Below are 25,431 nucleotides of genomic sequence, written 5' to 3' on the forward strand. Positions count from 1 at the left end.
TTGTGACCTATAAACTGTACAACTCAGTTGAAAAACAAACAAATCTTTAAGGCTGGGTTCACATTGCGAATTGGATGCATATTTCTCCGCATCCAATTTGCATGACAGGAGACTGCGACCGTCTCTCAATGGAGCCGGTTCACACATCTTCAGGGTGGCTGCAGAGCGGACTGCACAGTGGCCCTGTGCGTCTTTGGCTCAGTTTCAGGACCTAATTCAGGCAAAAAATTGTGCCCAATTCATCCCTGAAAAGCAGAACAGAGGACTCACCGGACCTCTGCTGTGAGCCACATCCAAATTAAGTGTAAACCCAGCTTTTGGGGGGGAATGGAGCTGGAGGAGTAAAAAAAATAAAAATAATGTGGTTGCGCAAGTGTGCACACCCTCTTATAACTGGGGATATATCAGCATTCAGAATTAAGAAATCACATTTAAACTCATGTTAAATAGGAGTCAATACACACCAGCCATCATTAAAGTGCCTCTGATTAACCCCAAATAAAGTTCTAGTAGGTTTTTTGACTTTTTATTTTATTTTATTGTTTTCAAAAAACACATACTTTCCTGACATTTCTTAGTTGCATCCTACAGAAAAAGCCATGGTCCGCAGAGAGCTTCCAAAGCATCAGAGGGATCTCATTGTTAAAAGCTATCAGTCAGGAGAAGGGTACGAAAATTTCCAAGGGATTAGATATACAGTGGAACACAGGGAAGACAGTCATCAGGAGGAGAAAATATAGCACAACAGTGACATTACCAAGAACTGGATGTCCCTCCAAAATTGATAAAAAGGTGAGAAGAAAACTGCTCAGGGAGGCTGCCAAGAGGCCACATCAACATTAAGGAGCTGCAGAAATATCTGGCAAGTATTGGCCGTGTGGTATATGTGACAACAATCTCCAGTATTTTTCATATGTCTAGGCTATGGGGTAGAGTGGCATGACAAAAGCCTTATGAAGAAAAACATCCAAGCCAGGTAAACTTTGCAAAAACACATCGGAAGTCTCCCAAAATGTGAACTTTTTGACCATAATTCCAAAAGATATGTTTGGTGCATAAACAACACTGCACACCACCAAAAGAACACCATACCCACACTGAAGCATGGTGGTGGCAGTATCGAGCTTTGGGGCGGTTTTACTCCAGCTGGAACAGGCCTTAGTCAAGGTAGAGGAAATTGTGAACAGTTCCGAATACCAGTCAATATTGGCACAAAACCTTCTGTTAGAAAGCTGAACATAAAGATGAACTTCATCTTTCAGCATGACAGCATCCCAAAGCATACAATACATTAATACGTGGAAGACAAGACAATACCATTTTATTTGGTGTAATGAACTTATTGCGTTCTATACCCAGTACCTGCCAACCCAGACACCCCAATGGGAGCAGACTGTGTCCTATGGGATGGGATGGGACGTTATGTGTCATTTATGCTAATATAAGTTATCAACACAATAATAGGAGAGTATGTGGATAATATCCAGAACTTCTGGTGTGCACTCATGACAATTTTGAATGATATTGAGTAGTAATAATGTTCACATGTAAGGAACTAGGATGCTGGTAGTTGCAAAATGCAATTATATTCAACCGAGGTAGGAGGTGTAGATAAAAAAAAAAAAAAAAAAAAAAGAGCTAAATGGTAAGGAAAAACATAAAAAAGAAGAAAAGAGCAAGCTCTGTTGAAGGGAGGCTTCAAATAGGGCAGGCACGAGCAGGAATTCTAAATGTTATGGTGGGGCTCACGGGGAGTTCCTATCAAACAGATTCTATGTTTTAATTTCTCTGACGCGGAGTAATCCCTCCAGATACTCCAGGTAATTTGTCCCATTTATCCAGGGCTTTGGCTTGCATCATAAGCCTGGTTAGGAGACTACAGGTTATATAGTACATATAAAAACAGAAAATAAATGTTTTTTGCGCTTAATGATAAGTTGTAAAAAAATAGAATATGGGTAAATAGTGTAGCACTCAAAACATAATGGAATATAGAAACATAAAATTCATTGTTCAAAGTTCATCTCTATAGAAAGCTGAAAAACAATCAGAACAAAGTCCACCAGGAAAGAGAATAACCAAAATCGACCGTGGAGATGTAGAGGAAGTATAGATCCCGTCACCTTCACACAATAGAACGGACCATTACCATCAGTGCATGGGTTATACACATATAATTCAATCTGGTGATGGTAAAAAAAAGCGATCCTTCCAGGTCAAGTAATAATTCACTACATATGCAATCCGAAGCAATCCTTCTCCCAAACAGGCTAAAAGAAACCTTTCCTCAGCAGAATCTAAGGCCAGGTAAATTCCAAGGCTCAGGCAGTGGCTCGATGAACATAGTGCAAGGAGTAGAAAAAGAACGCTCATTGTGCAGGCATCCAAAAAAGGAATATTTAATATGAAAACGTAAAATTGGATAAACTCACATTTTGTTAAAAATTCAACAGGCACGATAGAAAGAAGCAACCAGCGCGTCGAACCTTAAAGATGGCAGCTGCACCGCCGTCTGCCAGTGTCCTACATCACACGTCCCGTGGGGGCCATGTTTACCAGCACAGGAATGCACAGGTGTTCCATGTATCCCTGTACAGGCAGTACCATTTATGTCAATTGGGATGCAATGGCTGCAAAGGCATAGCTGCTGTTCCTCAATCCGACATCCGTTTGGGTACATGACCCCAAATGCAGATAGTGTGAGCTCAGGGACATGCATGCGGCCCTACATGGATGTAAAATCGGGAGCAACGGCTGTTTGTGAAGTTGCTACATCCCAAATTACATAAATGGGACTGTCTGCACAGAGCATGAGAAGAGACAGACAGCGATGTTTTCTCAAACTTAGATTAGGCTGGCAATGCTGTTCCAGGAGACTGGGGGTCTCCTGGGAGTGCAAGGGGGCTTTATAATGAAAGGCATCTGTGTGACGGGCAGGGCATCCATGGGAAATTTTTTTCTCTGAAAATTCTCTCCTAAAGTTAGGGTGCGTGTTATACGTCGATAAATACAAGAATTTGAAATAAAATCTTTAGTTTTTTTTTTGCAACAACATGGCGTGGGTGGAATTCTGTCAGTCAGAGGCTGTGTCACGCCCCTCCAGCTTGTCTCTGAATAGGAGGGAGGTGAAACCTCCATCAATCTCCATGTAATATAATGCCGCCATTGTGTTTAGCTAGTTAGTGGACATGGAGGGAGTGGGTTGTCATTTACCACTGCGTATACACCATTTTTGACTCTATAGTCACATAGGCTACTCAGATGTGATAGGGAAGAAATGCTCAGCATAGAAACTCAGTGAAAACAGAGACTGCACAGAGCTGCTAACACTGCTTCGCAAAATCCCTAACAGAATTGAGCACATGGACAGAAAGTGGAGATAGAGGGGACCAAGAACAACCAGATTTTTTTACAGGATACAGAAAATGGATCCCATAGTGAGCGAGTATGAAAAGCATGCAATACAGCATTTAAAAAAAAAAAAAAAAAAAATTATGATGTGGCTTTAGTGACACAAAGTTTCTATTTCGATAGCATGTAGGATAGTTAGAACATCTCTCTTTAAATACCATATCCCCACATTGAGGAGATATTCCTTTAACTCCCGTTCTTTCTGATGGCTGCCACCCAAACAAGAAATAAGCAATCTTCTTCGGGACACAGCATTGGGGAAAAATAAATAAATAAAAAAAACAAACACAGTCCCAACCCTTCTCAACTCAAACAGAAATATTGCAAATATTGCTTTCCATTACTATCTCAATCACCTTTGGGGAGATTTCCCCTCACTTCCGTACTGACCCGTGTCAAAAAATAAAATACAATTTAAAAAGTAATAAATATTCCAAATGGGATCACATACAGCACAAACAAAAGAAAAGCTGGTGCACATAGAATATATCAGTAAAGTCCTTATTTATTGTTTGGACAATCCACAAGAAAGGCAAATCACAGTCTCTGCCCTAGAAAAATAATTTAATGGCTTTAAATTTTGAATGTAATATTTTGTTTTTATGATGTATAAAGAATTGGGTTTAAGTATATGTATGTACATTTAAATAGTGTTTTCAACTATTTCTCCATGTTCTTAAATATAGTGTAATTCTGATGCATCATTTGAGAACCATTAGGCTGATACAGTATATACAGGTATTATCTTCTTTAAAGACTGAATGGTAGTTTAACCACTTAATCCCCGGACCAATTGTCAGCCTAAGGACCAGAGGTGCTTTAACTGGTAATTGCGCTGTCATGCAATGTTGTACCCAAACGAAATTTGCGTCCTTTTCTTCCCACAAATAGAGCTTTCTTTTGATGGTATTTGATTGCTCTCTAATTTTTTACTATATAAAAAGGAAAAAGACTGAAAATTTTGAAAAAAAATATATATATTTTCTACTTTTTGTTATAAGAAAAATCGAATAAACTAAATTTTAGTCATACATTTAGGCCAAAATGTATTCAGCCACTGTCTTTAGTAAAAAAAAAAAAGTCAATAAGCGTATATTTATTGGTTTGCACAAAAGTTATAGCGTCTACAAACTAGAGTACATTTTCTGGAATTTACACAGCTTTTAATTTATGACTGCCCATCTCATTTCTTGAGGTGCTAAAATGGCAGGGCAGCACAACCCCCCCCCCCCCAATGACCCCATTTTGGAAAGTAGGCACCCCAAGAAAATTGCTGAGTGGCATGTTAAGCCCATTGAATATTTTTTTTTGTCCCAAGTGATTGAATAATGACAAAAAAAAAAATTTACAAAAAGTTGTCACTAAATGATATATTGCTCACACATGCCATAGCTATATGTGGAATTGCACCCCAAAATATATTCTGCTGCTTCTCCCGAGTACAGGGATACCACATATGTGGGACTTTTTGGGAGTCTAGCCGCGTACGGGACCCCGAAAACCAATCACTGCCTTCAGGATTTCTAAGCGTGCAAATTTTTGATTTCACGCCTCACAACCTATCAGTTTCGAAGGCCATAAAATGCCAAAATAGCACTAACCCCCCCCCCAATGACCCCATTTTGGAAAGTAGACACCCCAAGCTATTTACTGAGAGGCATGTTGAGTCCATGAAATATTTTATATTTTGCCACAAGTTGTGGGAATATTACAAACTTTTTTTTTTTTGCACAAAGTTGTCACTAAATGATATATTGCTCACACATGCTATGGGCATAAGTGGAATTACACCCCAAAATAAATTCTGCTGCTTCTCCCGAGTACGGGGATACCACATGTGGGGGACTTTTTGGGAGCCTAGCCATGTACGGGACCCCGAAATGCAAGCACCGCCTTCAGGATTCAAATATAAAACGCTACCAAAAAAACCTGTTAGCGATCGCAGGGATCAGGCCTGACTCTGCGAACGCTGCAGTTATGTGTTTAGTGTTTTGTAAGTGACAGTGATCGATTGATACTGCACTTCGGTGGGCAGGGCGGAGGGGCAAAATGCAGGTGCTGGCAGTTATCTGGGCTGATCCTGCTAACAATGCGTTTTTTTGGAACCCTAAACTGCTGGGGACGCTAGTATAGATCTGATCAGATCAGATATTGATCTGTTCAGATACTATACCACTACAGGAGGTGTATGCTTTGCGCGTGGGTATTAGCGGTACTGGCACTAACCTAGCGCTGCCTGGGGCGACGCAGACCCTGACCCTAAAACCTGATATCACCCGCCGGGTGATCAGGGGGTTAAACCTTTTGGGTAATAAATGGTGGGTGCCCTGATGCTGTAAAAAGCAAACTAACCAGAGTCACCCGTAACACTTATACGGTGATCACTGGTGAAAGGGTTAACTAGGGACAATCAGGGGGTTCAAATTTTTATTATTATTAGGTAGTATATGGGGGTTCCTGACGCTATATAAAAACCTGACGGGGAACCTAAATAACTAACTGGCTAACCAGCGTCACCAGTGACACTTATACGGTGATCGCTGGTGAAAGGGTTAACTCTAGGGGCAATCAGGGGGTTAAAATCTTTATTAGGTAGTATATGGGGGTACCCAACGCTCGGGGGGGGGGGGGGTGATTTGTGTGTCTATGTGTACCTACGTGTCAGTGTAGTGTTGGTGCACTTATTATCTCTGCTCTCCTCGCAGTCCGGTCAAAAAGACCGCCCCGAGGAGAGTGACATCACTTCCTCCCTGACTGTGTTTACACTACACAGGCAGGGGAAGCTTCTCATTCGCCAGGAGCAATCGAGATGGGATGGCCAGAAACCAACGGCCATCCCCTCATCCCGGATCGCTCCTGAAGCGAAACGGACCGCCGCAGCCAGCGGGAGGGGGTCCGATCGGACCCACCACCCGCTGGAAGGCAAGCACGTACCAGTACGTGCTTGTGCCTGTCGGTGCCATTGTGGTTAAAGAGGAACTGCAGTCTGCTCACATAATTTGCAATAAAAACATCTTTGCCATTCTGAAGCTTCCCTCCAACCACTTTGCATATTTTAATAATACTGAGATTCTGTGCATGCCAAATATGCTGAAGAAATCTCCCTCCACTTAGAATGGCTGCAATCATTTTAACTGGGGGCAGCTGACACTGCTGCCTGTTCACTTCCTGGATATACACAGAGGTACACCTCCAGCTCTGCAGTCATTGGCCCTCTTATGATTCATTCTCCTCCCTTACTGGCAAACTCTCACGAGAGAGCTGTGCATGTCATCATAAGCCTAGGCTTTTTCCAGATAAGAAACAGGAAGTGGGCGTTATGTATAAGGTATTTACTGGCAGAAAAAAATATGTTTTACTATACAAAGTTAAAACAACAAGGGCAGAAGATTTAATAGATAGAAAGATGAAAAAATTACTGAAGCTGCAATTTAAGATGCACCAGGTGTAACAGTTAGCAATGAGAATCTCGCTTCCTGGTTGTTCTCAATCTCTACAATTAAGCCCTGATTGGGTGAAAAGTGTCACAGGGCAGTCGTAGGGCAGGGACTGTCACTGCATTTTTTATGGATGGTTTAAAGTGTTACTAAACCCTCAATAGTAAAATCAGTCTGTATGTGCAGTAAAGCATGCTTATTATACTCACTGTGGAACCTAAGTGGCAATCCTACCTATTGTGTTAAAAAGGCTGTTTGATCCTGTCTTCTCCGATCCTCCTCTTCTTTTACTGTCCCCAATCCATCTAGTGATAGTACAGAGCCTTGGGGGCATGCTGCACATGCTCAGTTTCGTGTGTATTGCTAGAGTTTTTTTTTTTGGGAGAGTGCATTTGATTCAGCACTGTCCAGACAAAGTCAGGGATCATGCGGCCTCATAGGATAGTCTGGGAAGAATGAAAACGCCTCCTACAAGTATTAACCAGACACGGATAAAAGTTATAAAACCATTACATACTGCTGATGAGCAAATGTATTTAGCAGTTAATAGTTGTGTACTGTGGGAGACCAGATACAGTGAATACAGGGTCCTGGGTTTAGTAACACTTTAACCAATAAACAAGGACTTTTGTGATATATCCAGTTGGCAGCATCTTTCCTCTGTCTCTTGCTAATAAGTGTTGACGGCTTAGCTTGCCTATGGCACCAGGGGTTCACATGGCAACGGAGAAGAGCTGTTTGGAGTGCATGTTTTTTAGTTTGAAGCTATCCAAACAAGATATATACCATGTTTACATAAAAGACTCGAACATAATATTAGGAAAACTATGAATAAATATTTGTAACCCTCATCCAAGATGTTGCCCCCATCCACAAAGTTTCCAACAGAAAAAATATATGCCACAAATACTTTTGGTGTCAACCTTGCTTACTTGGATTTTTGTCCTGGTCCATGCCTTGCTCATGTGCCTCTTGCCATTCCCAGCATGTCTCACAATAGGCTCGGATCTGCTCTAAGAGGTGTAAAACCCGGATTTCTCTCCGCCCTCTCTTGTCATCAGGCTGGGAATGAATGATATTGTGAAGAGCAGCACTAGCACGAGCTCTGGCCTCTTTACTTCCACGGGAGTTCCCCAACAGAACGGAGTCCTTGTCATTCCCATGAAGTAATTGGATGAGAAGAGGAAGACATCCAGATTGGCGCATAGCTATGCAGCTGTCCTGGGAACTTGACATGGCTAGTAGTGTACGGGACATATCATCCTTATCATGAGTACCCAGCATAGAAAGAAGAGAATATACCATCTCCACCTGTAATGAGATATTTATATTGTAAGTGCATATAAGGTCCCCATAAGACAAGAATAAATGGATTGTTCCCATATTGTATACATATAGTGAGCATGCGCGTTTGTAAAATGTACCCAGATTTACCCAGGTATACAAGATAAGAAAACTTCTAGTTCACAACCAGGCCAGATGTGGTTGTGACATGAATGCCACCATCTTGGCTGCTATATTGATCAGAAGATGGAGAATGTCTGCACAGTGAGACATTACTTCTTACCAGAGGAGAAAGAAGGCAATAACTGCTCTGTTTAACTATGCAGAGGGGCAAGAAGCAAATATCCACTACAAAAGTTAAATGATTACCAGTTATTTCTCTACTTTCTGAGAAAAAAAAAAACACACAACTATCAAATTCCCCTACAGTATCACCCTGCAAAACACTAGGTAAAATAATGTCTTTTTTTTTTAATCAATCGATTTTTATTGATTTTTAAAAATAAAGCATATATAAAGTACATTGTACAATAAATTTCAAATAAAAATAATGTCTTTTTCAGGGCAGGTTCTTCGTTATAAATTTGCAGTCTTTTTTTGCCTGGAATTTAGGATGCAGAAACAGGAAGACACCAGTGAGCAAACTAGTCATTTTCAGTTTATTTTGAGACATGTAACAGAAGACGACGACAATGCTATAGAGTTGATTTACTAAAACTGTAGAGTGCAAAATCCGATGCAGCCGGGCATGGAAAGTAATCAGCTTCCATTTATTTTTTTTGTCAAAGCTTAAAGCGGAGGTCCACCCTAAAGTGGACCTTCTGCTCATTGGAATCCTCCCCCCCTCCGGCGCCACAATTGGCACCTTTCAGGGGGGAGGGGGGTGCAGGTACCTGTACAGTACAGGTATCTGCACCCACTTCCAGCATGGCTATATGCGGAAAGGGGCATAAATCTACGCCCCTTTCCGAAAGTCCCCCGCTGCCTGCTGGGAAACACACAGATCCCAGAGGCAGCGGGACCATCCTTCTTGCGCAGCGCGACACGCACATGCGCAGTAAGGAACTGGGAAATGAAGCCGAAAGGCTCCACTTTCTGATTCCCATACCCAAGATGGCGGAGGCAGCACCCGAGAGACGATCGAGAGATCGGCTTCGGGTGCCGACATCGCGGGCGCGCTGGGCAGGTAAGTGTCCTTATTTTAAAAGTCAGCAGCTGCAGTATTTGTAGCTGCTGGCTTTTTTTTTTTTTTAAACGGCGGAACTCCCGGCGGACTCCCGCTTTAATTGAACAAGCTGAAGAAGTGGATTAGCTACCATGCATATCTGCACGCTACAGTTTTAGAAAATCAACCCCAATAGGACATACAAACTCACTCTGAATAAAAGGTGGATAATAAATGCATGTTGCATTTGTAAAAACATACTTTTAGGAATTTCTGCAGAATTTGTGACACATAGCTGTACACAGCAGCAACACCTTTGCTCCAACTGTGAAATACAACATGCTATTTTTAATTTTTTTTTCAGCAGTCATTTTCTTTTTACTGCTCCCTACATAGCTCACATCTCTAAAGGCTCAATTCAAAAGAGTGCATGACATGCTTTATTTAGCCAGCCCTGTAAGTGGTGGTGTTTTTACCACTACTAGTGCTATTTAACAGCTGCCATGACCAAATCAATGAAAAAGACAATTCACAAAGATAACCACCTAGGTTATCACGCTTTAAACTAAAGCCAGCCATAGACGGATCAAAATACGGCTGGTTTAGCAGGAATTGGCTGAATTTCAACCCATGTATGGCTAGTCTGGTTGTAATGAATTGGAGCAATCGACTTCAGAACAGCCTGTCAAGTTTTTTTGTTCAATCACTGACAGCAGATATAGCCGCAAGCAGTGATCATTGTATTCTGATAGTGAGGAAACCTCCTGCTGTCAGAATACTATGGCTCCACAGGGGGCATTGCTCTGTCAGCACCGAATGTGTTCATGGGGGAATGGAGCATTTTTTTCCCTTCAACTTGTGGTTGAAGGAAAGAAAATTAATTAATTTATGGCCTGCCTAACATTTTCTGGCAGGTGACAACATTTTTTTTTAAAGGTGTCTATTGAGAACAGAAAAAGGTGTCCTTTAAGATAAAGTAATACATTGTGATATAAAATAATTTCTCAAACGGGTAAATAATTATTTAATGCAGAAAAATGATCACACGCAATATTTATGATTGTGAACCAGATATTTTTAGGACTATCATTAAAGTAGTTCTAAAGGTTAATTTTTTTTTTACATTAATGCATCTTCTGCATTAAAAGAGAAGAGTCAAAAAAAAATTAAACATACATACTAACCTAGAGGGTTGCAGCATCAATCTGATGCTTTAGCTGTCCCTCACCGGAATTGCACAGTGAACTGATCGATCACAGACCTCTGATCGCTCGGTTCTGGGGTCCCCTCTTAGCAGAGTGGCAACTGACAGTCACTGCTTCATTCTCTTCCCCTCCAGTGCTCACTGGAGAGCAGTACTGTGGAGAGGATGAGTCAGCTGTCAGGCAGGCACTGGGATCCCTGCAGAGCTTGGATTGGCTCTCTGACATCAGCTGAAAGTGACCGTCTACCGACTGAATCGGGGGGGGGAGGGGTATGTGTCTCAGCGAGAAAGTGCACGCTGATTTAAAAAAAAAAAAAAAGTTCAAAAATCGCTTTAAAAAATCCATCTGGGAGAACGGAACCCAACGTACCAAAGTAGCTACATGTAAAATATTCAACAAAAGCAGGGTGGGGCAAATGCCACAAGCTTGGCAGTTGAGCACATGTAAAGCTAACAATGCCTTCCAGCTTTCTTGAGTCTTTTCTGCACTGTGTATAGATAAAAAAAATAAAAATAATAATAAATATGCGTTGTTAGTATTTTTGCAAGTGTACACCACCATCCCTTACAAGAACAGCTAGAATAATTTTTACATATGTGTACATAGTGCAGGTTCTTACATTAGTACAGTGTGCAAGTACCCTTAATCTCTTGCTCATTAGAAGTGTATGCTGTTTTCGGAAAAAAAAAAAAAAAAAACCTATATATTTACCTTGGTACCCAGATGACTAGTCAGTCTTCGAGGAACAGAATAGCTACTGTTAGAGCTCATAACACTGGTAGCATCATGATCCACTCGAGGAGTTGTTCCCTATAAACACACAGCAAAAAGAAAAATGTGAATAGGATGCATTTTCTAAAACATGAATATACTCAAGACTTATGACCTTACAAAAAAAAGCACCAGTGAACAAATCAAATGTACCACTGCACTGTGTTGCCCAACTACATGAACTTATCTACAATCAATGAAACATACAACCCAGTATGCAGTGACCAAGGAGAAGATTCTCTTTAGCACAAGTTACCAAAAAGCCACTCCTGTCCACAGAATGCACTGGTCCAATGAAATTGAACTGTAAATTAATGATGTGGATGTGTAGGTGGAGCCCAATATGGTCGCAATGTTTAAAAATTGAGACGTGGCAATGCGCAACATGTGGCAGGCGACGTGGCAAGTGAGATTCCGCAACATGTGGCAGGCGGCGTGGCAAGTGACAATACGCAACATGTGGCAGGTGACAATCTGCATCTGGCGGCAGGCAAGTGACAACCAGCAATGTGTGCCAGGTGACGTGGCAAGTGACAGTCCGCAACCTGTGGCAGGTGACCTGGCAAAATGACAATCCGCAACATGTGGCAGGTGATGTGGCAAGTGACAGTCCGCATCTGGTAGCAGGCGAAAATGTAAGTGACACGCTCAGAGCTCCCACTGATTCTGCATTATGGTAAGTTGAACTATTTCATTCTATATAACAATGTATTAATAAAATAATGTCCTTCAATCATCCTGACACCATAACCATGGTGCCGTGATGATTGAAGCGTCAACACCAGCCATTTCCCGATAAATTGCCTGTAAAAAATAAATAAAATAAAAATAATGTATTTTCTGGCAGTGCCCATCCCAAGACTAGACTCTGGATCCGCCCCCTGGTTCTGGTAGCGGGAAGTGAGTAAATAGGAGCATGCTGCATGTTGCACCCTAAACCTACTCCTAAAAGGTGAAGTTATTCTTTAAGGATGTTTTTTTCCCTCCCATTTGCTCCAGGGGAGGGCAAAGCAACTTAAAAAAAATGCACCTAAAGCCGCATTTTGGATATGAATTTGGGCGTTTGTTCATTCCACTGGCCAGCATATTAATTTATTATGGCCATTGGAATGAACGCTCAAGCATGAAACACACCTAATGTTTAGGTGAGGTTATCATTTTCTGATCAAACACACCTCTCCTAAATACACAAGGGTTTTTTTTTTTTTTTTTTTTTTAAGCCTCTAAACTCTCCTCTTCTAATAAGCCGTAAATGTTTATGTGTGCAGAGGTGCATTTAGAGGCTTTAAAAAAAAAGGTGAAAATGCTTTTTTTTTTTTTAAAGTGCCTTTTACATTCTGTGTCCATGAGGCCTAAAGCAGTATTACACCCAAAAACAAAATTACATTGCAGCGCTCCAATTTCTAGATGTTGTGGCTGCATTTTTAAAAAGTCTTTTGCCTTTATTTATTTTCACCTAGTGATCCTGCCAGTAAGTCTGTTATTTTTCAACTCCTTTTAGCAGACCAAGCTGTCCAAGCAAAGCAGAAGTTACAGGGTTGAGATAAACAATTTAACACTGAAAGGGGTGCTTACAAAATGTCAGCTTTTATTAATTTAGAACTTTTATTGCAAAAGGAAAAAATGGTTTGCAGTAAATGCTTTAAAAGAGTTAGCTGGAGTTTGGCTTCAATTTGTTAGTCTAAATCTGCTAAGCTAACAGTATCCTCTACCCAGACTGACAATTACTCGTCCAAAGGTGTCTGCTTTATTACCTCATCCTGAGTGTAGACACCAGACAAGATGCGTGTTACTGGCATGATCACTAAGTAAATAAAAATAAAAAAAGCCTAAAAAGCACAAAATTAAGCCACCACAAGGTAAGGATTGGTAAGCTGCAATATTACATAATTTTGTTTTGGGGCTTAATAACCACTTTATGCTGGCCATACACACCAATTGGCAGCAGCCACCGATAGTGTGTGGCCAGCCCTGCTTGACAGAAGTTGATCATTTGATCGACTTCTGTCAAGTAGGGATAGCTACACACTCCTCAAAATTTGTCAGGTCCCTTAGACCAGCTTAAAGCGATTTTAAAACCCCCACCTTGTAAAATAACCCATACAGTTAAAGGCTCAGTTCACATTGCTGCGACAAATGGTATCCAACTTGTGAGACCCCAAGTCACTCGACATGTAAAAATGCAAGGTTTCCCTTTGAAAGCAGTATTAACTGATGCTGCACAAGTCGCTCCAACTTTAGAAAAGGTTCCTGCTCTACTTTTGTCTGACTTGGGTGTGATTTCAGCCCTTGTACAGGCTCCTAAAAAGCATCTAAGTTGCTGGGCAAAGTGGTACGGACTTCACCATCGCAGCAGTGTGAACCCAAGCCTAAAATAGAAAAGAAAGGCAAAACATTTGTGTATACATACACACACACACACACATTATATATATATATATATATATATATATATATATATATACATATATATATATATATATATATATATATATATATATATATATATATATATATACATATATACATACACACACACACACACACACACACACACACACACACACACACACACACACACGCAGATACCCTTTTTCTTTTTATAAGTGACCACATTTCATCTGTTCTCAGCTGCATAAGAGCTGGGGAGGTGAAGCAACAGCACATTTATCTTCCCAGTAAATGGCTATGCGGGGGGGGGGGGGGGGGTGTATCAGGACAAGGCTGATAATTGGATCAGAGCAGCTAAAGAACTGACCATGTGTTTTTCTGCTTAGTGTGGTCAGTTTTTAATAGGAAGGCTGAGGGAAAGCAGGAACACCAGGGATTTCACACAAAGGAAAGCAATACAGGGAGAACAGAATCGGGTTTCATACAAGTACGTGGTACAGCAGGCAGATATCAGGAATATGAAAGGTTGGGTTTACATATTCTTTAACTTTTTGCTGACTTTATTTCAGTCCCTAACATATCACACACCAAAAACAAAGTTTTGGCTCCACTATTCACAGAAAATGCTACTTGTCAGAACAACATAAAATATTTAGGACTCTGGCACACAGACACATACGACTCAATCTCAGGGGTATGAAAGGATTAAAGCTCGATCCATTAAGTCACTCAGTGATTAACCTTCTGCACCCCTGCAGCACTCATAGAATAGGATATTCCCCAGATGACCCATGAAAGGCCCGAGTACCAGCCAGCAGCCATCTGGCTCCAAACATGATTCAAACAGGAGAGGAGCAAATGTTATTAGAACATCACTAACAAAACAAAACAGAAACCATTACAAAAAGACTATCCAAATCTGTGGTGGCTTGTACAGAATCTATGAATTACAAAATTGTATGGACTGACATACTGAACATTTTTACCTTATGTTTCTTAGTCTTTTTCCCCCATCTCCTCATCACAAAGAATATGTTTGAGACGTTCTAACATAACGCAAATGTCTAACTTATTAAGAAATAAACTTTACATTAATGAGCTTATTTAAATTGCCAACATGCCATACCGAACCAAAATTCACCTGTCACTGGTCTGATATCAGTATTGAATACTGGTGGATAAGGGTACTTTGCACAATCCCATGGCTTCCTGCACTGCTTTCCTTCATAATCCTGTAATTGTAGGTTTGTAAACAGGACCACACCTTCCCAGCATCATCCCGATAATGAGCTAAGCCTGAGTGGGCCTGTACAAAGAGGGAAGGGGCTTCCTCCCATAGCCCTCACAAGCCATATGGCCCTTTTCCTTTTACAGGCACACCCCCTACAAGTAGGAACACTGACAAAAGATGGAGTCATTTTACTTATTTTCACCGCTATGCCCATCATATAAATATAACATCCCTTCTTTCTACAACAGTAACAGGAAGAACCCCTGTACTAATGCAATGCCTTCTTTCCTCAAACTATCTGCAACATGACATCACCGTTTGATGAAAGTCAACTGTTCACGTGGAACATATTTCTGGTGATTTTATTGTTTCCTAATATTTTATACTGTAGACTTTACAATTTTAAAATTATATATTCTGATTTTCAGCTTGCAGAAATGTTATACATGCCTTGTGGCACTACAGTGTTGTGTGTGTATGTGTATGTGTATATATATATATATATATATATATATATATATATATATACACACACACACACACAGAGCAGTGACCACCACTCTTGCCAGTAAGCTCAAAGTGCTGATTATACAGGGTGAAAACAGCAAGATCAATCTGTCATAAAACAGTACCAAAAGCTAGAACCCTGTTTTTCCTCCTAAGGAGCCAATGCTAAATTTTCACATAGGTTTCAGCCCCTTAGACCCCTTTCACACCACACCGCTGTTAGCGTCGGCGGTAAAACGCCGCTATTTTTAGCGGCGTTTTACCGCCGGATTTGCGGTGCATTTCCGCCGCTGGCGCGGCGCTTTTGCCCCCCGCTAGCGGCCTCGAAAGGGTTAAACCCGCCGGCAATACGCCGCAATAGCGGCGTTTTGCCGGCGGCATTACAGCGCTGCCCCATTGATTTCAATGGGGAGCAGCGGCAGAGGAGCGGTAAACACACCGCTCCTTCACCGCTCCAAAGAAGCTGCTGGCAGGACTTTTTTCTGACGTCCTGCCAGCGCACCGCTGTAGTGTGAAAGCCCTGGGGGCTTTCACACTACAGACCATGGTGTAGCTTCTTTAGGGCGGATTGCAGGCACTATTTCTAACGCTATAGCGCCTGCAAAATGCCCTGGTGTGAAAGGGGTCTTATATGCAAATTGCTAGATTCAAATCTGTCATTCTTATAGTCCCCAAGGCTCCGTTTCCACTAGTGTGACTTGTCATGCGAGGTTGTGTCCACAGTTGCATGACAAGTCACAGCCCATTGATTTCAATGCCACCTTTTCCACTCTATGTGACTTTGAAAAGGTCCCTGCACTACTTTGTGACTTTCCTGTGACTTAAGTGCCAGAGAGTGTAAAGTCGCACTCAAAATTGTGCGACTTTGGAGTTGCATTAGTGGGAACGGAGCTTTAGTGGTCTATTGATGAGAGGCGCAGAAGTGGAAAAAAGATGCATTACCGGAGTCAAATATGGTTACATAAGGCCTTCAATAGTTAAAGGGGTTGTAAATCCTTTGTTATTCATAAAAAAAATAAAAACATGTCATGCTAAGGCCTCATGCACACGAGACGCAGATGAAACCTCTGTTAAAAAAAAGCTGAAACGCGCGTTTAGAAACGCGTGTTTTGCCGCGTTTGCATGCCGCGTTTAGACCCGTTTGCGTTTAAACGCGTTTATAAAGATAACATCATGTAGACCCTCCCCAAGCTCTCAAAGCATTTTTTTTAACTATTTCTGCTATTTTGATCAGAGTGAGCAGCAGCAGCATAGAGAGCAGTTGTACACTTGCATTTGCCGTGTCACTTGGCACGGCACCTGCCACAAGTTGTGGATTGTCCACTTGCCACGTCACCTGCCACAAATTGTGGATTGTCCACTTGCCACGTCACTTGCCACATCACCTGCCACGTCACTTGCAACGAGATGTGGATTGTCCACTTTCCACGTCATCTGCCATGCCACCTGCCACAAGCTGTGGATTGTCCACTTGCCACGTCACCAGCCACATCATCTGCCACAAGTTGTGGATTGTCCACTTGCCACGTGACTTGCCACATCACCTGCCACGTGACTTGCCACATCACCTGCCACAAGTTGTGGATTGTCTACTTGCCGCGTCACTTGCCACATCACCTGCCATGTCACTTGCCACGTCACCTGCCACAAGCTGTGGATTGTCCACTTGCCACATCACTTGCCACGTCACCTGCCACGTCACCTGCCACAAGTTTTGGATTGTCCACTTGCCACGTCACTTGCCACGTCAGCTGCCACGTCACTTGCCACATCACCTGCCACAAGTTGTGGATTGTCCACTTGCCACGTCACTTGCCACATCACCTGCCACGTCACTTGCCACGAGATGTGGATTGTCCACTTGCCATGTCACTTGCCACGTCACCTGCCACGTCACTTGCCACGTCAGCTGCCACGTCACTTGCCACAAGATGTGGATTGTCCACTTGTCACATCACTTGCCACATCACCTGCCACGTCACCTGCCACAAGTTGTGGATTGTCCACTTGCCACGTCACTTGCCACATCACCTGCCACGTCACTTGCCACAAGATGTGGATTGTCCACTTTCCACGTCACCTGCCATGCCATCTGCCACAAGTTGTGGATTGTCCACTTACCACGTCACCAGCCACATCACCTGCCACAAGTTGTGGATTGTTCACTTGCCACACCACTTTCCACGTCACCTGCCACAAGATGTGGATTGTCCACTTGCCACGTCACCAGCCACATCACCTGCCACAAGTTGTGGATTGTCCACTTGCCACGTCCCTTGCCACGTCCCCTGCCACAAGTGGATTGTCCACTTGCCACATCACCTGCCACAAGTTGTGGATTGTCCACTCGCCACGTCACTTGCCACATCACCTGCCACAAGTGGATTGTCCACTTGCCACGTCCCCTGCCACAAGTGGATTGTCCACTTGCCACGTCACCTGCCACAAGTTATGGATTGTCCACTTTCCACGTCACATGCCAGTCACCTGCCACAAGTTGTTGATTTTCCACTTGCCACGTCACCTGCCAAGTCACTTGCCGCGTCACCTGCCAGGTCACTTGCCACGTTACCTGCTACAAGTTGTGGATTGTCCACTTTCCACGTCACTTGCCACTTCACCTGCCACGTCACTTGCCACAAGTTGTGGATTGTCCACTTGCCACATCACTTGCCACCTGCCATGTCACTTGCCACAAGTTGTGGATTGTCCACTTGCCACGTCACTTGCCACAAGTTGTGGATTGTCCACTTGCAATTGCAATTGTTTAAAATATTTTTCTAATGGTTTTTCATCATTTGCAATCATTTTTGAGATTTTTAATGTAAAAAAAAAGGTCACCTTTAAAAACGCATATAAACGCAAACGCGGCTAAACGCGGGTGCCGCGTTTAGCTGCGTTTAGCCGCGTTTTGCGTCTGAAACGCAGAAATTTTTGTTTCTGAACGCATTTTTTTGCTTCTGGAAAAACGAGATTAAACGCAACTGCATATAAACGGAAAAAAACGAGACTGTGTGCATGGACACATAGGATAACATTGAATGAGTTCAGGTGCAGTTGAAAAAACTGTCCAACTGCATCTGAACGCGCGTTTAACTGCGTCTCGTGTGCATGAGGCCTTACATCCACTGCGCTGTTCATTTTGCAAAGAGTGGCCCCAATCTAACACTTCTGGGGTCCCTCGGCAGCGCTAGTATCCCCTGCATCAGGTGTCCACGCTGGAGAAGCACCCCTCCTTGGTGGACACCCATGTGGGCGCGCTCCTAAGTCCTGCTTTTGCGTGTATTCACACAGAAAGCAGGACTTGGCCCCGGCACCTGCGTCACTGGATTTGATTGACAGCAGCAGGAGCCAATGGCTGTGCTGCTATCAATCTATCCAATCAGGACACAAGACACCAGCTAGAGTTGATGTGCTCATTCCTGGCTGGAGAAAAACGGCATTCAGGTAAGTAAAACGGGTGCCCTGGGTGGCTGCAGCACTACAGAAGGTTTTTAAACTCATTGCATGGAATGTATTGAGGTGAAAAACCATGAGGGTTTACAACCCCTTTAAAGTGGTTCTAATGACACTTTTTAACCTTAACCGCTTGCCGCCCACGTAACGTCACATAATGTCACGGACTCCGAGTGGTGATATCTAAATGATGCCTGCAGCTACAGGCATCATTCAGATATCGTCTTTTAGAGCCGGCAATTCCCTTCACCATAAGAATAAACATAGAGGCTATTCAGCCACTTAATCTTTCTTATAGGCTGCGAGAGGGGAATGCACATTCCCCCCCAGCTGCCCTCTGGTGCTTCTCCCGACTCGCCCCTGCCATCGGCGAAATGGAGAAGGAACCAACCGGCCCTGGATGCCGACCATAGAGACTTCCAGTGAGCCAGATGGTCCCCTGATTTGAAAAAAATGCTGTCGCCCTCCACTGGGAAGTTGAGATTTTTTTTTTTTTTTATTTCAGAATTCCCAGCCTAGAGGCAAGATGTGGGGACTTATTGACCCCGGATCTCACTGTAAAGAGGACCTGTCAAGCGCTATCCTATTACAAGGGATGCTTACATTCCTTGGAAAAGGAATAAAAGTGATAAAAAATAAAAATAAAAAAAAACACATGTAAAAAGAAAGCGTCAAAATAGAAAAATAAAAAAAAGGACAATAAAAAAAAAAGCGCACCTGTCCCTGCGAGCTCGCTCGCAGAAACGAACGCATATGCAAGTCGTGCCACATATGTAAACGGCATTCAAGCCACACGTGAGGTATCGCTGCAATCGTTCGAGCGAGAGCAATAATTCTAGCACTGGACCTCCTCCAACTCAAAACTTGCAAAAAAATAAAAAATGTAAACGCGTTGCCTATGGGGATTTTGCAGTACCGAAGCGCGCAATTCAGTACGAGCGTGTGCAGTTTTGAAGCGTGACAGGTTAGGTATCTATTTACTCTGCGTAACATCTTTCACAATATACAAAAAAATTGGGCTACCTTTACTGGTTTTTTGTTTAAATGCATGAAAGTTTTTTTTCCAAAAAAAAAAACGCATTTGAAAAAATTGCTGCGCAAATTCTGTGCAAGATAAAAAGTTGCAACGACCACCATCTTATAGTCTAGGGTCTCTGTAAAAAAAACAAAAAAAAACATATATAATGTTTGGGGGTTCTGTGTAATTTTCTAGAAAAACAATGATTTTTACATGTAGGAGAGAAATGTCAGAATTGGCCTTGGTGGCAAGTGGTTATGTTTGTATTAAACCCAAAAGCAAACATATTTCAGATTACAGATTCTTAGATGTGATGGCTGTATTTGTTTCTTTTTTTTAGGCTTTCTTCTTCTTTCATCTACTAATCCTGCCAGGAAGTCTGTTTTTCACAGCACAAGCTAACACGCAGAATGTATCAGTTTATATGAATGAAACAAACCATTTACCACCGTCAGTGGTAATTACAATGATAAACTTATTTATTCATGCAAAAGCTTGATCTCAAAAGGAAAAAAAACGGTTTGCTGTAACTTCTTATACAGCTGGCAATAGACTGTTCAAATCTTGGCCGGCACAGCAGGGACCAGCCGAGATTCGAACCACGTATGGGCAGGCTGAATGTACCCAAGTTGATCCATCAACTTGGGTACAACCAGCCTCTTGGACTTTACATGTGATTATTGATAGCGGCTATTATAGCCGCTAGCAGTAATCACTGTGTTCTCCCAGTAGGGACGGTTCCCCCAGCCGGGAGAATACAATAGCTCCGCTGGAGGGGATACCCCCCCCATCAACACCAACTGTGCTGATGGGGTAATCGAGCGATTTTTTTTTCCTGCAACAAAAAAAAAATTGATCTGTCTATGGCCGGCTTAAAATGTGAGCTGGAGTTTGGCTTAAATTTGTTAGTGTTTCTAAATCTGCTAATACATTTAACACTACCCTCCCAATCCCAGACTGATAATGCTGCTGTGCCTCATATGCTCACTCCTCCAGAGTTGTGTCTCACTATTATAGGTGGTGTGTTACTGGCCAGATTATCAGGTGAAAACAGATTGGAAAAAAGCCAAAAGTAAAGAAAACGGATGCAGCCACCACTCTTTTCCCTTTCTGATCTCTCAGGAGACTTGAGATCTGTGGGAGCCATAGGCTCTTGCTGACTCAAACTCCTATGAGAAGGGAGCGGGGGCATGGCGCGGTGTGTGTGACGCACGCAACCCTGTTCAGCATCACAGCCACATGGGTGCCCCTATAGCACACCGCTTGCTAAAGGGGCATTTGGAGGATGCAGGAGTGGGGACTGTCAAAGAAGAGGTAAGTGACCGCTCTCTGCAATAACGTTGCATAGAGCATGTAAATATAACCTATTTCTTCAACTTTTTTAATTTAAAACAGAATTGTCGATAAGATCACTTTAATCATCTGGTCATACAAAATCAAAAAAGTTCTTCACCTATGAAACACATATGGCTTTGAATTGAGCCTTACACTGTAGATTTAATTGTCACAAGGTAAAATAAACAGGTCTAAGCACATCTAGCTTTAAAAAAAAAAAAAAAAAGGGGGGGGGGGAAGAAGAACTGCAGGGCATCGCTTTTAGGAGTCATTGCTTTAAAAGGGAAACAATAATGCTGTGTCTAAACATGCAGCAATGGCAGGGTAAATGCGTTTTGTCTGGAAGTTGTCCACAGAACAAAGGCGAATGTCAGACAGTAACCTGTCATGTGGTCAGCTCAGCACTGTCTTATGTTTTATTTCCTTCATTACAAGAGCCTACACAAACCAGTTTAATGCTAATCCTCAGAAAAGCAGCAGTATCAAGTCTTACACACACGGCATTCAGCTGCAATTCCTATTGAACTGACAGCACAGCACATCTTTATCCTCAGAAAATGACATATCACAGCTTTTGCTCCAAATGCTCGTATCATTTCCAAACAGAGAATGACAACTGCTAGGTCCGGAAGCATTACATATACTTTTAACATTGAATGTGTTTATTTAAACACACAATACTTCTTAAGCACATATAAGCATTTTTACACATCACAAGAAAGAAAATACATAATTGCATTGACTTGCATAAATGCATCAATATAAAATACAAATCTCCTTCACCTGCCCATTTCCACCGGTGCTGCTGGTGGCAATGTCTGTGCCTCCTTGTGCATCAAGAGGCTTCTCTGCATCCCTGCTGCCAGCATCGTGCTTGCTCTGCGGTGCCCTCTGTTAACGCAAGAGTGAGCAGGAGTTACATAGAGAACCAGACAAAGCAATATTCACAACTCGTATCCTCCAGCATGCAGTGGGTGCATTATCATAAATCCTCTAGATTAAGCTCTGCAACATCCTAGAGGTGATAGACCAAGGATTAGGAGTCCAGACTGCCCTCTTAGATGTGATGCTGTGATAAAAAGGATGTGTGTCAGGCTGGGGATTACAGCCTTAGAAGACAAAGGATGTGCTGTAAGACACGGGAAGCCATCCTCCACCAGCTGAGCACTAGCACAGGCATACTAAACTTGCTTTATGGAACTGTCTTTGCTGCAGTGTCACAAGACCCCATACAACTGTTCAGCGCACACAGCAGTGCTAGATAATTGGCAGACACTCCAGAAAACAGACAGTAGAAATTCAATTAAGAAACATGGCTGTGGTGTATTTCTTTTACATCTGCCATTTTCTGGACATTTATCTAAATACCTAAAATGGTTATTTGAGTTCAAATGGAAGTGAAGGAACAATCAGATATTCAGTGCAGAAAGTCCCATGAGTAGAAAACCGTACTGCTCAAGAAAGCATGGTCCCCATTTAGGTACACATTCATTGCTGTGCCACAATGGGGTCATTCTGATCTTTTATTTAGAATTCAGAAAAAAGGAGAATTCGGATTATTACATTTGGATACTTCAGGGTCTATTTAGAAATTTCACACAAAATTCCTAAATTTTCTTCAATTTAATAGAATTAGAAAAATGTGTGAATCTTTTGTGAAAGCTGTGGGAATCCTGTGCGAAAACATTTATAGACTTCCATTCAATTTACTGCTTTTTAACTATAGATGGCAGTATAAGACTGCTCACTGGGTACCGTTTTCTCAAAACCCTATAGTGCATTTTGTTTGGTAAACCAATTCTTGCCGCTGACACACAATAGATTTATATTGATTTTTATATATATATATATATTAGACTTAAAGTGGGGAAACAAAAAAAAAAAAAAAAAGTTTGGTGTATAGGATCATTGTTTATTTTTTTTAACCACCTGAACACTAGACACTTTCACCACTTTCCTGCCCAAGCCATTTTTCAGAAAATGACTGTACCCAAATTACATTTTTATCTGTTTTTTTTTTTTTTTTTTTTTTTTTTAAAGACAGATAAAGCTTTCTTTTGGAGTATTTAATTGCCACTGGGTTTTTTATTTTTTGTTATATAAAACGAAAAGAAGTTTTGGAAAAAAAAACACCACTATTTTTTAGTTCGTTATAAAATTTTGGAAATAATCTTTCTTAATTTAGTCTGAAATTAATTTTGCTACATTCCTTTGGTAAAACAATAACAAATCAGTTTATATTTAGTCTTTGTGAAAATTGTCTACAAACTATGGTATATAGTGCCTTGCAAAAGTATTCACCCACCCTTGGCATTTTTCATGTTTTGCTGCTTCCCAACCTGGAATTAACATTTGAGGACGTTAACGTTTGAGGAGTTGCATCATTTAAACACTTCACGCCTGGCCTATAGCAGAATGACGGCCAGGCGGTGGTTCAGTTATCCTGACTGGGCGTCATATGATGTCCAGCAGGATAACAGCCGCCGCGCGCCCGGGGGAGCAGGCAACACGGCGATTGGTGGTGCGGTGTGTCAGTCTGACACACCGCTACACTGGTCTCGGTAAAGAGCCTCTGACGGAGGCTCTTTATCACATAGTCAGCCGTGTCCAATCATGGCTGATCACTATGTAAACAGGAAGAACGGTTGATTGGCTTTTCCTCACTCACAACGCGAGTAGAGGCGAGCCATTGTTCATCAGCGCAGCCCCCCCCTCCCCTCAGCTGCCCACACTGGACCACCAGGGAAGCCCCCAACATGTGGATGGCCAGGTACGTCCCCCCATGGCCATCAACATGGAAAATCAGTGATGCCCAGCAATGCCACATCAGTGTCACCCATAAGTACCCATCCATGCCCACCTATCAGTGACCATTCGTGTCACCCATAAGGACTGCCTATGAGTGGCCATCAGTGCCACCTATGAGAGCCCTTCAGTAACGCATACCAGTGCCATCTATCAGTGCCGCCCAGCAGTGCCCATCAGTGCCACCTCATCGGTGCAGCCATATCAATACCAGTCATTGAAGAAGAAAACGTACTTATTTACGAAAAATTTAACAAAGAAAAATTTTTTTTTTCTTTTCATATTTATTGCGCAAAAAATAAAAATTGCAGAGGTGATCAAATACCACCAAAAGAAAGCTCTATTTGTGGGAACAAAATGATAAAAAAAATAGTTTGGGAACAGCGTAACATGACCGTGCAACTGTCATTCAAATTGCGACAGCACTGACAGCTGAAAATTGGCTTGGGCAGTAAGGTGTATAAGTGCCTGGTATTGAAGTGGTTAATTTACAGAACATGGCCACAACTTTGCTTCACAATAAAAAAAAAAAAAAAAAATCTTCAAACAACAAATAGGACAAAATAACAGAAAAAGTCAATGTGTATAACTACATTTTACTTCACCAACTTAGATATTATTATTGTGTTCTGATCCATTAGATATGAGTCAGATTAAAAAAACATTGAACTAAAAGGCTGCAATGTAACAAATTAGGTAAAAAGCCAAGGGGATTGAATACTTTTGCAAGGCACTATATACATTTAAAAATTGATTAATCCTGATGTACTGACTGCCATCATTTCTCGAAACCCTGAAATACCAGGACAGAACAAATGCTCCCCAAATGACTCTCTTCTTGGAAAATAGACAGTCTAAGATATTCAGGAAGAGGCATGGCAAGTTTTTTTTGGTCATAATTATTTTTTAGAAAATTAAGAAATATAATTTGTTTTTGTCATGTTAAGTTATATCTCACACACAGCATAGGCATACTTATTGCACCCCAAAACACATTCTGCTATGCCTCCAGAATATAGGGATACCACATGTTGAGAGACTTATGTACAGCCTAGAAGCATAGAGAGCCCCAACAGCCAAGGAGCACCTAATATTACTACCCATCACATTTTTGGAGGGCCTGGAACATCAGGATAGTGGAAACACAAAATAACCCCATTTTGGAAAGCAAATACTTCAAGGTATTTTTTAAGAGGCATAATGAACCTTATGAAAATTTAATTTTTTGCCATAAGTTTTTGAAATAAAATTAAGATTTTATTTTTTTTTTTTTACACAAAGTTGTCTTGTTAGCAAAATATTTTTAACACGCATCATAGGCATACTTAATTACACCCCCAAACGCATTTTTCTACTCCTGAGTGTGTCAATACCACATGTGGGACTTTTTTAAAGGCTAGCCACACAGAGGGTCC

General features: G+C 41.9%; 1 protein-coding gene across 7 annotated transcripts in view; it reads right to left on the reverse strand.

Annotated features, from left to right (window-relative positions):
* Positions 1-25,431, reverse strand: part of APC (APC regulator of Wnt signaling pathway) — a 208,352-nt gene that overhangs the window by 25,462 nt on the left and 157,459 nt on the right. For 6 of the 7 annotated variants that reach the window (XM_077462284.1, XM_077462286.1, XM_077462281.1 and 3 more), the window contains 3 exons: positions 21,995-22,102; positions 11,214-11,312; positions 7,781-8,159 (listed from right to left, as the gene is read on the reverse strand). In XM_077462284.1, the coding sequence (XP_077318410.1) occupies positions 7,781-8,159; positions 11,214-11,312; positions 21,995-22,102 (586 nt within the window). The remainder of the gene's footprint in view (positions 1-7,780; positions 8,160-11,213; positions 11,313-21,994; positions 22,103-25,431) is intronic. The other variant, XM_077462285.1, reaches the window with a different exon arrangement.

The sequence above is a fragment of the Lithobates pipiens genome, unplaced genomic scaffold (genome assembly GCF_037356315.1).
Source record: "Lithobates pipiens isolate NorthernLeopardFrog02 unplaced genomic scaffold, aLitPip1_a1.2 Scaffold_3, whole genome shotgun sequence".
NCBI classification, from domain to species: Eukaryota; Metazoa; Chordata; class Amphibia; order Anura; family Ranidae; genus Lithobates; species Lithobates pipiens.